Genomic DNA, 15,707 nt, shown 5'->3' on the forward strand with positions numbered 1-15,707 from the left:
ATAGACTCTGAAAAGCAGTTCAAATTCTGGCCTCTCCCTGCCAGACTGACCATCTTCCCATGAGATCCCAGTTAACATTCAACATCTGCTGGATCATAAAATCTCTCCAGAGTTGAAGTGTTCTTAAAGCACTTCTTTTTTTAAACAAGAAATGCGACTTGGAATTACTTTATAGCTGACTCATAAGCAAATGCTACTTTGTTCTTTTCCTTGGAAATAGAACTGCTGCTACCTACAATCCAAAGGTCATCTTCAGCTCTCAGCTTAACTTCACAGCTGCAAACCAAAATTGATTTTAAAAAATCAATAATTAATGTCTCAACAGTGTTGTGCAGGATTTGATCAGTCTGAATCCAGTTATTGCAAGACGTGGATCTACCACTAGGTGGCATTAAATTGGCATTAATTCACGGCATAAAAGTTGGAAGAAATATTATTGCACAGAGCCTTCTGTGATGAAATACTGTCTCTTTGCCTGGATGAGTGCATCTCCAACAACACTCAAGTTTGATACATTCCAAGACAAAGCAGCCCTCATGATTGGAACACCGTTTACTAACTTCACCATTCACTCACTTACACACTTCACCATGATATATGGTGTTAATCATCTACAGGGTGCATCATCATAACTCACCAAGGCTTTCTTGATAGCACTTTAATACCTATATCCTCTACTACCTAGAAGTGCCTGATGTATGGGAACAACAACAACTGCAAGTCCCCCTCCAAAACTCTCAGCATCCTGATTTGGAACTGTCACCATTCCTTCACTGTCATTGTGTCAAATCCTGGAACTCCCTTCGTAATAGCATTGTGCCTTCCCTACACCGTCTATAGTGGCAGTTCACCACAAACTTCTCCAAAACAATTAGCATCGGCAATAAATGCTGGAAAGCCGGTCATGCCAGCATTCCATCACAAATGAATGAAACGAGAGGTTAAATTTATGAATATGATTTAGACAAGATTATGTGGCTAGTCTGTACAATAAATACTGAAAGAAAGCGAGGACCACAGATTCTGGAGATCAGAGTCGAAAAGTGTGGCGCTGGAAAAGCACAGCAGGTCAGGCAGCATCTGAAGAGCAAGAGTGTTGACGCTTTGGACATAAGCTCTTCATCAGGAATGTGGTTGGGGGTTAGGGAGAAGGTGGCGGGGGGGTGTTGGGGGGACATGGGGGAAGGTGGAAGGGAGCTGAGAGATAAATGTTGGGGTGTGGGTAAGGTGACTGGGAAGGTGATAAGTAGATGCAGGTGGAGGGTGATAGTGATAGGTCAGAGGGAAAGGTGGAGTGGATAGGTGGGAAGGAACATGGACAGGTAGGTCAGTGCTGAGTAGGAGGGTTCGATCTGGGATGAGATGGGGGGAAGAAGAGATAAGGAAACTGGTGAAGTTGACGTTGATGCCGTGTGGTCGGAGGGTACCAAGGCAGGTGATAAGGTGTTCTTCCTCCAGTCGGTGATTGGCTTGGATTTGGCAGCGGAGTAGGCCCAGGACTTGCATGTCCTTGGCAGAGTGGGAGGGGGAGTTGAAGTGGTCCGTCACAGGGCGGTGGGGTTGAACGACTCATCTTTTACCCCGGTACTTTCAACCGCAAAGCATCAACGTCAACTTCACCTGTTTCCTTATCTCCCATCCCACCACCACATCCGAGATCCAACCCTCCAACTTGGCACTGCCCTACCTGTCCATCTTCCTTCCCATATATCCATTCCACCCTCCCCTCCAACCAACACTATCACCTGCATCTACCTATTATCTTCCCAGCTACCCCCCTCCACACCCCCCCTATTTATCTCTCAGCCCCCTTCCATTCCCCACATTGCTGATGAAGGGCCTATGCCCAAAGTGTCGACTCTCCTGCTCCTCGGATGCTGCCTGGCCTGCTGTGCTTTTCTAGCACACTCTTTTCGACTCAGTATAATAAATAGGCTGGGCATCTATCTCTGTGTCCAGAAGTTCAAGAGGCCTCATCCTAGATCTGATGCTTTCTGAATTTTCAGTAATGTACACATTAAGCAGCATTAATTTCAACTCCTGTTGCTGATATGTTATGCTATGGTATGTTAAGTTGCCTACAAAGTTCAAAAAAAAACTTAGAGAAGGCTTTAATGTGCATCAAACTAACTTAATTTGGAGCACTAATGTGATTGTTTGAAATTATAATTTATCGATACAGAAGAAAATACCGCAAGTGCTGGAAATGAAAAACAATAAATGCTAAATATGCTTGGATTAGACAGCATTTAAGAGGAGAAAAATAGATATGATGTTTCTGGTTGCTAACCTTCGGTCAGTACAGAAAAGGTCACTGACCTGAAACATTAAGTCTGAGTCTCCCTGTGCAGATGCTACCTGGCCTTCTAAATAGAGTCTTAGAGATGTACAGCACAGAAACAGACCCAACTTGTCTATGCCGACCAGATATCCCAACCTAATTTAGACCCATTTGCCAGCACTTGACCGAAATCCCTCTGAAACCTTCCTATTCATATACTCACCCAGATGCCTTTACAATGTTGCAATTGTATCCAGCCGCCACCATTTCCTCTGACAGATCATTCCATTCATGCACCACCCTCTGTGTGAAAAACTTGCCCCTTTGGTCTCTTTTATATCTTATCCCTCTCACCTTAAACCTATGCCCTCTAGTTCTGGACTCCCTGACCCCAGGGAAAAGACTTTGTCTATTTACCCTATCCAAGCCCCTCATGGTTTTATAAACCTCTATAAGGTCACCCCTCAGCCTCCGACTCTCCAGGAAAAACAGCCCTAGCCTATTCAACCACTTCCTATAGCTCAAATCCTCCAACCCTGGCAACATCCTTGTATATCTTTTCTGAACCCTTTCAAGTTTCACAACATCGTTCCGATAGGAAGGAGACCAGAATTGCATACAATATTCCAAAAGTGGTCTAACCAATGTCCTGTACAGCTGCACCATGACCTCCCAACTCCTATACACAATACTCTGACCAATAAAGGAAAGCATACCAAATACCGACTTCACAATCCTATCTACTTGCAATTCTACCTTCAAGGAACAATGAACCTGCACTGTAAGGTCTCTCTGTTCAGCAACACTCTCTAGGACCTTACCATTAAGTGTATAGGTCCTACTCTGATTTGCTTTTCCAAAATGCAGTACCTCGCATTTATCTAAATTAAACTCCATCTACCACTCCTCAGACCAAGATCTCGTTGTAATCTGAGGTAACCTTCTTCGCTCTTCACTACACCTCCAATTTTGGTGTCATGTGCAAACTTACTAGCTATACCTCCAATGTTCATATCCAGATCATTTATATAAATGATGAAAAGCAGTGGACCCAGCACCGAATCTTGTGACACTCTATTGGTCGTAGGCCTCTAGTCAGAAAAGCAATCCTCCACCACCACCTTTGTCTTATACCTTTGAGCCAGTTCTGTATCCAAATGGCTAGTTCTCCCTGTATTCCAAAAGATCTAACCTTGCTAACCAGTCCCATGGGGAACCTTGTCAGATGCCTTACTGAGGTCCACATAGATCATGTCTACTACTCTGCCCTCGACAATCCTCTTTTTTTACGTCTTGAAAAAACTCAATTAAATTCGTGAGACATGATTTCCCACGCACAAAGCCATGCTGACTGTCCCTAATCAGTCCTTGCCTTTCCAAATACATGTAAATCCTGTCTCTCGGGATTCCCTCTAACAACTTGCCCACCACTGACATCAGGCTCATCAGTCTGTAGTTCCTTGGTTTTTCCTTACCACCTTTCTTAACTAGTGTCACCAGGTTAGCCAACCTTCAGCCTTCCAGCACCTCACTGTGACTATCCATGATAAAAATATCTCACCAAGGGGCCCAATATTTCCAATATTTTGTCTTTACTGTATTTTATTACATTAGTACAAAATTTCTCTAAGAAAATAGAATGGTCATTAGATAAAGGATTCATTTAGCTAATGTTCTTTAAGAAAGTTTAAAAAAACTAATGTTCAAATTATTCAGTTTAAGCATGTTCACACCAGACTGACACGGTGGCTCTAATAATTGTGTTATGTGTATTTTTCAGATCAAAATCTAAAGACCGCATAGAAGTCACCAATGAGGCTGTCAAAGAGAAGAAAAAAGAGGAGAAAGATGATGACAAAGATGTCAGTGTAAGTGAAATAAAGAATTTACCTAATTAACAACTTTCAAAGGTTTAGGATAGCCCTAAGTGCTTTATAGCCAATGAAGTACTCCTGAGTGTAGAGAAAAGTGAAAACCGGGTTACATTCAGTAAGGCACCCTAAAACACCAATGAATGATTAACCAGTTAATCAGCCTATCATTTAAAAAGAAACCAAACTACTGCAGATACTGGATACCTGCAATAAAGAAGGAATGCTGAAGGCACTTAGCAGGTTTGGCAACATCTGGTGGACTGAAACAGTTAACGCTCCAAGTGCAGTATGGCTCTTTTTCCCAGCTTGCGTAAAGGTGAAGTCCCTCATCTCTGGAAACCTTCTCATAAATCTTTTCTTGGGTACCTACAATTGGACACAACCTTCCAGTTGGAGACAAATCAATGCCTTCTAAAGGTTCATCCTAATTTCTTTGCTTGCATCATGGATAAAGAGGGAATGGGATGAATTTCAATTATGATGTCTTTTCCCTTCTGAAGCCCAAAACAGCAAAGTATTGTTTGACTCAGCCCTTTCCATTTTCATTCCTGGCTATTATTGAGGTGGGCCAAAGTGCATCAATCAAACCCTGAATTTTGGATTCTGAGTTTTTAAAAATGAAGTCAAAGTGTAGGGGAATTGCTTTGCTACTCCATCCATATATACAAGCTCTCTGGAAATGAAGGAAGACAGGAGAGGAGCTAGGTTATATTCACAAGTTTTGGTAAATCCACAGCTCTTAAAAATCAGTTCATGTGGCTTTCAACTTTCCAGTGGTCAATGTCCAATCAGTTTCCTTGGTGAGCTGAACCTGCTAGATTTCCTTCTTGCAAATAAAATCTAGGCTACTTTCTGGCCATAAGCTTAAATATAGAAGTAGACAGTCCAAGATATGTTGTCAACTGAGCCTGGTTTCCTTCTCCTCCTCTGAGGTCAAGCAACAGTTGAGTTAGAATCCCAGAATCATAGGCATTATTAATAATCCTACTCATAAATGTTACTGCACATCTCTGGAGCAAGTGGGACATGAACCCGGTCTACCTGGCTCTGGTGGGGACACTGCCAATACTTAAACAATTCAACAAGCTTGGATTGGAGATGGAACCATGATAAGCATTTCACTTGCTGTGGACACAGCTTAGTGGGCCAGTTAGAAGGTCATTAAGCTGACAGTATAGCGTTATCTCATCACCAGAGTTTTCATTACAAAGCAAAGAGTTAATTATTAAAAGCATTGTAACTTGTTTTAATTCTCACATGGGTTGTAGACGTTGGTGACTGACTCCTAGTTGCCCTTAAGAAGGTGGAGGTGAGCAGCCTTTTTGAACTGCTGTAGTTTATTTGGTGTAGATATATCCAGAATGCCCTTATGGAGTTGCAGGAATTTGACCCCGTGGCACTGAAGGAGCAATGATATTTTTAAAATTCTACTTGGAGGGATAATAGTGTTCCTGTGTTTCTCCTGTCCTTGTCCATCTAGGTGGCAATGGTCATGGAACTTTCAACATGCTGCTTAAGGAGCCTTGGTGAATTTATGCAGTGTGCCTTGTTGACGGTACACACTGCTGCTACTAAACTTCTGTGGTGGAGGGACTGGATTTTATTTGCAGATGTGCTGCCAATGAAGTGACCTGCTTTGACCCTGATTGTGTCAAGTTTCTTGAAAATTGTTGGAGTTGCACTCATCTAGGAAAATTTAATTTTAAACATAGTGTTTTGAATGCTTTCCTTTGTCCAAGTTGTAATGAGCCAATTGCTTCCAGCCAAGTCCATTAATAGCTTTAGTTGGATATCTATACAATGCAGGGGGTTCAGAAACTTCTAGAAATGAGATCATGCAATCATCATCAGCCATTTTATAAGTCTAGCAAGGTTTTAGATTAGATTAGATTAGATTAGATTACTTAGTGTGGAAACAGGCCCTTTGGCCCAACATGTCCTCACCGACCCGCCGAAGCGCAACCCACCCAGACCCATTCCCCTACATTTACCCCTTCACCTAACACTACAGGCAATTTAGCATGGCCAATTCACCTAACCTGCACATTTTTTTGGATTGTGGGAGGAAACCAGAACACCCGGAGGAAACCCACACAGACACGGGGAGAATGTGCAAACTCCACACAGAGAGTTGCCTGAGGCGGGAGTTGAACCCGGGTCTCTGGAGCTGTGTGGCAGCAGTGCTAACCACTAAAGAAAGAGTTTCAGCGGTGAAAAATGGGAGAAATTACAGTTTTGCTTGGGATTTCTCTTCACACTCTCAAGCCATGATGTTTGTGTAATAAAGTCAAGAATCCCTTATGCCTGTTAATGTTTGGATGTTCCTAATCAGTTCCTAACACACCTCTGGGACAGGAGGGACTCAAACTAGAGTTTGTTTGCTCAGAGCTACTCCTGCATCACAGAAGCTCCTGTTCGTGGTTGATGATGATGTTGTTAAAAATACACAGGTGACAGCTGTTATTTTGTTAACAATTGACAAGGGCCCTGTTGGGAAATTTGTGGCACACTAGTAATGTCCCTATCTCTGAGCAAGGAGGCACATGTTCAAATCCCACCTGCTGCAGTTGTGTATAATAACATCTCTAACATGTCAATTAGAAAATATCCTTGAGAGAGCCCTGTTTGTGCTGTTGTGGCACAGTGACAGTGTCCCCACCTCTAAGCCAGGAGGACTGGATCAAGCTCCACCTGCTCCTGAGCTGTGGAGGTGAGACATCCCTAAACTACCTTTAGAAAATATCTTAAAAGCAAATATATAGGATCCTGAATGCTTTAACAGCTGTTGCTTGTTAACTTTATTTGATTAATTTCATTTAGTTGGTATTCAAAAGGCTATAACAGAAGAAAACTTGGGCATTGTTAGAAATCTATAATCTATAATCCTGCATCTTGCAAATAAATTATCCAACAAAGAAAGGATCTTGTTCAGTATTTTAACGTCTGTTTCTGAATGTGCCCTTAACATCATCATTGATTTATATCGACAATACTTTCAGGTGATCCCCGCTCCTCTTTCAAAGGAAAGTCATTTGCATCAAAATGTTAACTTTATATTTCTCTCCAGATGCTGCCAAACCTGTTTTCCATCATCAGTTTGTCTTTATTTTATTCATTTTGTGGAATGTGGGCATTGCTAACTGGCCAGCGTTTATTGCCCATCCCTAGTTGCCCTTGAGAATGTGTGGTGAGCTACCTTCTTGAACCACTGCAGTCCACCTGACCCACAGTGCCATTAGGGAGGGAAGTCCAGATTTTGACCCAATGACAGTAAAAGAACAGTGATATATTTCCAAGTTAGGATGGTGAGTGACTTGAAAGGGAACTTGAAAATGGTGCGGATCCCATATATCTGCTGCCCTTGTCCATCGAGATGGAAATGGTCGTAGTTTTGGATCTTGTAGATAGAACACACTGCTGCTACTGTCAGTGGTGGAGGGAGTAAACGTAGGGCCAATAAAGTGGGCTGTTTTGTCATGGATGATGTCCAACTTCTTGAGTGTTGTTGGAACTGCACCCATCCATGCAAGTAGAGAATATTCCATCGCATTCCTTTTTTGTGCCTTGGAGATGGTGGCTTTAGGGAGTCAAGAGGTGAGTTATTCGTTGCAGTGTGCCAAGCCTCTGACCTGCTCTTGCAGCCACTGTATTTATGTGGCGAGTCCAGTTGAGTTTCTGGTCAGTGGTAATACCCAGGATGTTACCATTGACAGCACTACTGAATTTGAAGGCGTTGTGGTTATTTTGTCCCTTATTTGAGATGGGCATTGCCTAGCATTGGTGTGGTGAAAATATTACTTGCCAGTTGTCAGCCCAAACCTGGATATTGTCCAGATTTTGTTGCATTTGAACTGCTTCACTATCTGAGGAGTCACGAATGGTGCTGAACATTGTGTAATCATTAGTGAGCATCCCTATTTCTGACCATATGATGGAGGGAATCTTTCGATCTTTACATTTGCATTAGCATGCATATGCTGTATAAATATGAATGTTTAGAACCTGAGTCCAATAGGTAATGCAAATTAGTCATTTTTCGCTTTCATTTTCAGAAATGCAATTACTCATGTTGTTAGTGCTAACTGGTTAGTTAGTTAGCTAACAGAGTAAAGGCTAATGGAGAAGTTTTGCTGTCATATTGAAATTAATTAACTTTAATTATCAAAATCTCATCAATTCTAATAGAATTTTGAGCAAAGTAAATTGGAAGAGGAAATGAGAAAACGGAAAGAACGTGTTGAAAAATGGAGAGAAGAACAGCGCAAAAAGGTCGTTGAAAACATTGGTGAAATAAAGAGAGAACTTGAAGAGATGAAACAGGGCAAAAAATGGAGCCTTGAGGATGATGATGGTAAAATTTTTAATCCAGTTTTTGCATTGTTTCCAATGAATTACTTCGAATTGCAATGATATTGTCACATAGTCAACATTTTAAACACAGCAGCATCTTTGAAGGATTTTGGATGCTGGGACATTGCATAAATTTCAGGATGAAATAGACAGATTTTCTAACTAGGAGTGTATTGAGGGCTTATGGAGAGTGGGCAGGAAAGTGGAGTTGAGGCTGAGATTATATCAGCCATGGCCGAACCAAACAGCAGAGCAGACTTGAGGGGCTGAATTGTCAACTGCTGCTTCTAGTTCTTCTGTTCTTATATTGACTGGTTTGGTAGTATTGCTTGGGGGACACCTCTTGGCCAAGGCATTGAGCACACTCCCAAATCTTGTTAATGCCAGAAATCATTTTGTGTCCAAATAGCCTAAGCCCTTGATTGAACATTTATTTGGAAAATATTTCCAGGTTTATTGGTTAATTATTTTGGATGAGAGGAGGATAGAAAAAAGGCAGAAAGGAAATGGAATCATTGGATAAATATGATGTTGTTTATTTGCTCATGGAATGTGAGCTTCGCTGACTAGGCCAGCATTTATTGCCCATACCCAGCTGCCTTTAAGAAGGTTGAGGTGAACTGCCTCCTTAAACTGCTGCAGTGGATGGTTTGAATTATTTGCCCAAGTCAACCAGTCCAAGTTGACATCTATCTTCCCTTTCAACTTCCATGTATTAGGTCCTGCAGCCTTACTGAGATTGCCAGGAAAGAAAACCATAGACATCTCTGTCTGCTGGGGTTTTTAGTTTCCTGTTAAATTTGAGAATGTCTGTGTTTGCAGGGTAATTAGAATATCTAGAACATGCATTGTTGCATGCATGTTCATCTGCTTGTGTCTAACACAGGATAGAAATTATCAAAAAGTAGTTACATCAATCCACGTTGCTTTAGATTATATTGGAACAAGGACTGGTGAGGGATGGTCAACATGACTTTGTGTGTGGGCAATCATGTCTCACTAACTTAATTGAGTTTTTGAAGAAGTAACGAAGAGGATTGATGAGGGCAGAGCAATGGACGTGATCTGCATGGACTTCGGTAAGACATTCAACAAGGTTCCTCATGGTAGACTGGTTAGTAAGGTTAGATCACATGGAACACAGGGAGAACTAGCCATTTGGGTACAGAACTGGCTCAAAGGTAGAATATAAAGGGTGGTAGTGGAGGGTTGCTTTTAGACTGGAGGCCTGCGACCAGTGATGTGCCACAATCAGCGCTCGATCCACTGCTTTTTGTCATTTATATAAATGATTTGGATGTGAACCGAGGTATGGTTAGTAAGTTTGCAGATGAAGCCAAAATTGGAGGTGTAGTGGACAGCAAAGCAGGTCACCTTAGAAATCAATGCGATCTTGATCAGATGGGCCAATGGGCTGAGGAGTGGCAGACTGAGTTTAATTTAGATAAATGTGAGGTGCTGCATTTTGGAAAGGCAAATCAGGGCAGGAATTGTACACTTAATGAGAAGGTCTGGGGGAATGTTGCTGAACAAAGAGACCTTGGAGTGCAGGTTCATAGTTCCATGAAAGTGGAGTCGCAGGTGGATAGGATAGTGAAGAAGCATTTTGTATGTTTTCCTTTATTGGGCAGAGCATTGAGAATAGTAGTTAGGACGTTATGTCGCGGCTTACAGGACATTGGTTAGGTCACTTTTGGAATATTGTGTGCAATTCTGGTCTCCCAGCTTTGGAAGGATGATTTAAAACTTGAAAGGGTTAGAAAAGATATACAAGGTTGTTGCCAGGATTTGAAGGTTTGAGCTGTAGGGAGAAGTTTAATCAGGTGGGGCTGTTTTCCCAGGAGCGTCATAGGCTGAGGGGTGACCTTGTAGAGGTTTATGAAATCATGAGGGGCATGGATATGGTAAATAGACAAGGTCTCTTTCCCGGGAGAGGGGAGTCCCAAAACTAGAGGGCATAGGTTTAAGATGAGAGCAGAAAGATTTCAAAGGGACCTAAGGGGCAACCTTTTCACATAGAGCGTAGTGGTGTGGAATGAGCTGCTAAGGAAGAGGTTGGAGGCTGGTACAATTACAACATTTAAATGGCATCGGGGAGGATAGATGAATAGGAAGGGCTTAGAGGGAAATGGGCCAAGTGCTGGCAGATGGGACGAGATTTATTTAGGATATCTGGTTGATATGGGCGAATTGGACTGAAGGTTCTCTTTTTGTGCTGTACATCCCTATGATTCTATGACTGTATTTGTATTTGGAATGAACGTTTTGCACTCAGCAATTATTTGATTTACTGTTCGATCAGAATGCATGTCATTTGCTCTGTAATATTCCAAACAGGTCCAGTGCTCTGGTTTTAATTTTGATATCAAAGTCACAACCAGTTTCAAAAAGCATGGCAGCATAATATAATACTGCAAACTTTCCATTCTTAAGCTTTCCGTTGAGACCCGAAACAGAATTCAACATGGATAAGCATAAGGTTTTATAGTTTCCATTGAGACCCGAAACAGAATTCAACATGGATAAGCATAAGGTTTTATAGTCTCGTAGGAGATAAGGAGGTCATAATTTGGAGAAAAAAAAGTGGAATCTAGGAATTGAAATACATAAATCAAAAAGTATCTATTGTAGTTAAAAAGGCAAGCTGAATCATAGTTTCATTTTTAGATTGATAGAATTAAAAAGTAGAGGTGTTGCACTGAATTTGCCTTGAATCTTGAAGGACATTTTGGAGTGTTCTCTGCAATTCCGGTGTCTCATTTGGAAAGGATATGCAGGCACTGGAGCAGATTCAAAAACTGTTTCCAAGAATATTAACCAAACTAGCAGGTTCACATTTTGTGAAGGATGAGCAAGCAACTGAAAGGACTCCTCCAGGGATCATCTTTGATTTGTCATAGAGTCATAGCGATGTACAATATGGAAACAGACCCATCGGTCCAACTCGTCCATGCCAACCAGATGTCCCAACCCAATCTAGTCTCACTTGCCAGCATCTAGCCCATATCCCTCCAAACCCTTTCTATTCATATACCCATCCAGATGCCTTTTAAATTTTGGAATTGTACGAGCCTCCACTAGCTTATTCTACTCGTACCACCCTCTGTGTGACAATGTTGCCCCTTAGATCTCTTTTATATCTTTTCCCTCTCATCCTAAACCTATGCCCTCTAGTTCTGGACTTCCCCACCCCAGAGAAAAGACTTTGTCTATTTACCCTATCCATGATTTTATAAACCTCTATAAGGTCATCCCTCAGCCTCCAACGCTCCGGGAAAACAGTCCTAGCCAATTGAACCTCTCCATAGAACTCAAATCCTCCAACCCTGGCAACATCCTTGTAAATCGTTTCTGAACCCTTTCAAGTTTCACAACATCTTTCCAATGGGAGGGAGACCACAATTGCATGCAATATTCCAACAGTGGTCTAACCAATGTCCTGTACAGCCACAACATGACCTCCTAACTCCTGACCAATGAAGGAAAGCATACCAAACGCCGCCTTCACTATCCTGTCAATCTACTACTCCACTTTCAAGGAGCTATGAACATGCACTCCGAGATCTCTCTGTTCAGCAACACTCCCGAGGACCTTACCATTAAGTGCATAAGTCCTGCTAAGATTTGCTTTCCCAAGCACCTCATATTTATGTAAATTAAACTCTATCTGGCACTTCTCAGCCCATTGGCCCATCTGATCAAGATCCTGTTGTAATCTGAGGTGACCTTCTTCGCTGTCCACTACATCTCCAATTTTTGGTGTCATCTGCAAACTTACTAAGTATACCTCATGCTCACATCCAAATCATTTATATAAATGATGAAAGGTAGTGGACCCAGCACCGATCCTTGTGGCACTCCACTGGGAATATCCACCCTCCGTACAGCTATAATGCTATCTCTTATCAAAAACACCACTCCCCTCTCCTCTCTTGCCTCCCTTTCTATCCTTCCTGTAGCATTTGTATCCTGGAACTGCCAGTCCTATCCATCCCTGAGCCATGTTTCTGTAATTGCTATGATATGCCAGTCCAATGTTCCGAACTATGCCCTGAGTTCCCTGTTAGGCCTCTTACATTGAAATAAATGCAGTTTAATTTATCAGTCCTACCTTGTTCTCTGCTTTGCCCCTGCCTGTCATGACTGTTTGACTCACTTCTTTTATCAACTGCACCAGTCTCAGATTGATCTCTTTCCTCACCATCTCCCTGGGTCCTGCTTCCCACATTAACAGTTTAAGTCCTCCTGAGCAGCTCCAGCATACTTCCTGCCAGTATATTAGTTCCCTTCCAATTCAGGTGTAATCCGTCCTTTTTTACAGGTCACGTCTACCCCAGAAGAAATGCCAATGATCCAAACATGTGAACCTTCTCCCATACACCAGCTCCTCAGCCATGCATTCATCTGCTCTATCCTCCTATTCCTGCCCTCACTAGCTCGTAGCACCGAGAGTAATCCAGATATTACTATTCTCGAAAACCTCCTTTTTAAATTCTTGCCTTACTCTCTGCAATCTCCCTTTAGAATCTCAATCTTTTCCCTTCCTATGTCATTGGTTCCATTGTGTACAGTGACCTCCTGCTGGCCCGTCTCCCCCTTGAGAACATTCTGCACCATCTCTGAGGCATCCTTGATCCTGGTACCAGGGAAGCAATACACCATTTTGATTTTTCACTGCTGGCCACAGAAAGTTCTGTCTGTACCTCGGACTTGAGAGTCCTCTCACACAATCGAATGCTTGGAACCCGATGTACCTCTCATTACGTTAGAACCAGTTTCAATACCAGAAACTTGGCTGTTCGTGCTACGTTCCCCTGAGAATCCATTACGCCCTACATTTTCCAAAACAGCATACTTGCTTGAAATGGGGATAGCCACAGAACACACCTGCGCTAGGTGCCTCGCTCTCTTACCTTTCCTGGAGTTAACCTCTCTGTGACTGTATCTGAGACCTTCCCCCTACTTTCTATAACTGCCATCCATCACATCCCTCTGCTCTTGTGAATTCCTCATTGCCTCTAACTGTCTCTCCAACTGATCCATTTGATCTGATAGGATTCGCAAGCAACGGCATTTATTGCAGGTATAATCCTTAGTAACACGTAAACTCTCCCTCAACTCCTGCATTCGACAAGAAGAGCATATCACTCTACTAAGGGCCATTTTTGTTTCTTTCCCAGAAAATAGCACTATCTTGATTCCTCTCCAAAACACTGCTTCAAGTTAAATTAATACTTATGGCTTATATTTTAAGTTTAATAAAGGGACATAGCTCAGTAAAACATATAATCAAGAAAGAACCCACTCTGCTCACTACTGCAGACTTACTTTAATCCTCACTTAAAATATCCACTTATCTGTTTCTGTGCTGTGACCTCTTCCAAACAGGTTCCTCCAAGATCAAATATGGAGTTCACTTTTTTTAATTTTCCCAGACACAGTTTTCGATGTCCAGTGATACATTAATTCATCAGCAAAGGCAGTAACTGCTAACTCGGTCAGTTAGCAATGTGGGCATCTTTCTCTCTCTCTGCACTGACCTCCCCATTTGGGGAAAGATATAAAAGAGACTTAAGGGGCAATATTTTCACACAGAGGGTGGTACGTGTATGGAATGAGCTGCCAGAGGAAGTGGTGGAGGCTAGTACAATTGCAACATTTAAAAGGCATTTGGATGGGTATATGAATAGGAAAGGTTTGGAGGGATATGGGCCGGGTGCTGGCAGGTGGGACTAGATTAGGTTGGGATATCTGGTCTGTTTCCCTACTGTACATCTGTATGACTCTGTATGCTTCCTTTGTCTGATCTTCTCCCTTTTAACAGTGCTGTTGTTTTGACTTTTTTTTTTTCTTCATAGTTGCAAAACAATGTAACAGCATATAAAACAGTAATTGCTGCTCCTGGAATTCGAGAAAATACCTCCAAAAAGGAACAGCTGTTACAGCCAGAAATTTTCCCCGTCCTGACTTATGCCATGATTTTTACTGAAGGGCAAGGGGGAAGGCTCCAAGTTCACCTCCATAAGGACAGAGTTTAAGCCCTGCATTGTTGGCATTACTCTGAAGCACACATTAGCCTTGCAGCCAACCAAGCTAACAAGCCATTCGATAACCCGATGGAGATTTTAAAGACTAAAGCAGATTTTAAACAATCACATGGCAGGATAGTAATTCCATTTTTGGGAATGTGCAATACAAAAGGCCAGTTGTATAAGAGAGCCCCCAAGAAATCAAGTATTGTCCCCATTTAATTTCCACATATTAAGTTCTACTGCCTCGCCTAGATTGCCAGAAGAGGAAACCACAGGCATCTCTGTCTGCTGAGGTGTATAGTTTCCTGTTAAATTTGGGAATGTCTGTGAAGAAATTTCTTTTCCCAAATTGTTGAGTATGTGTAATTTATCACCATTGAAAGTACTTGCCAAGAAATAGTATAGGTACATTTAAGGTGTGAGAGATAAACATATGGGAGGAGGAAATAGAGAGTTATGTAAATAATTGATGAAGCATACGAGCAAGTACACGTGAAGTATTGACGTGAGGTTAGGCTAAATATCCTGTTTCCCTGCTTGTAGATGTTATGTAAAATTGTTGACACTTGAATTGTTGCGCCTCTTGATCAAATATGACTTGTTCAAAGCAGACTTTTGATGGGCTCGGTTGGATTTGAATCCACCTACAAGGGCACAAATGGAATATTGATCGACACTGTCTAATTTTGATGGCTTTGTCTTGTTTCTGATATCCATAATTAATTTTTTTTCTAACAGTTCAGTGTAGTAGAGCCCTACAATACAGAGGAGGTCCTTTGGCCCATAGAGTCTGCACTGACATTAAAAAAAAACATTACATACCTAGACCAATGGCACTTTCTGCCTTTTGGCCCACAACCTTGAATGTTATGACATTTCAAATGCTCATCCAAGTACTTTTTAAAGATTGTGTGGTTTCTTGTCCCAACTACCCTCTCAGGCAATGCATTCCAGATTTCCACCACCCTCTGGGTGAAAAGAATTTTTTTTCAAATCCCCTCTAAACCTCCTGCCTTCAGCTTAAAATTATGTACCCTTGTTTACTTATCCTTCAATTGAGGGGAACAGTCCTGTCCACCATTTCCATGCCTCTCTCAATCTTTTACATCTCTCTCTCTCTCGTGCACTCTCTCTCTCGCACTCTCTCTCTCTCTCGCACTCTCTCTCTCT

General features: G+C 42.0%; 1 protein-coding gene across 3 annotated transcripts in view; it reads left to right on the forward strand.

Annotated features, from left to right (window-relative positions):
* Window positions 1-15,707, forward strand: part of ddx46 (DEAD (Asp-Glu-Ala-Asp) box polypeptide 46) — a 69,936-nt gene that overhangs the window by 18,671 nt on the left and 35,558 nt on the right. For all 3 annotated transcript variants that reach the window (XM_043703461.1, XM_043703462.1, XM_043703463.1), the window contains 2 exons: window positions 4,062-4,149; window positions 8,341-8,506. In XM_043703461.1, the coding sequence (XP_043559396.1) occupies window positions 4,062-4,149; window positions 8,341-8,506 (254 nt within the window). The remainder of the gene's footprint in view (window positions 1-4,061; window positions 4,150-8,340; window positions 8,507-15,707) is intronic.

The sequence above is a fragment of the Chiloscyllium plagiosum genome, chromosome 14, assembly GCF_004010195.1.
Source record: "Chiloscyllium plagiosum isolate BGI_BamShark_2017 chromosome 14, ASM401019v2, whole genome shotgun sequence".
NCBI lineage: Eukaryota > Metazoa > Chordata > Chondrichthyes > Orectolobiformes > Hemiscylliidae > Chiloscyllium > Chiloscyllium plagiosum.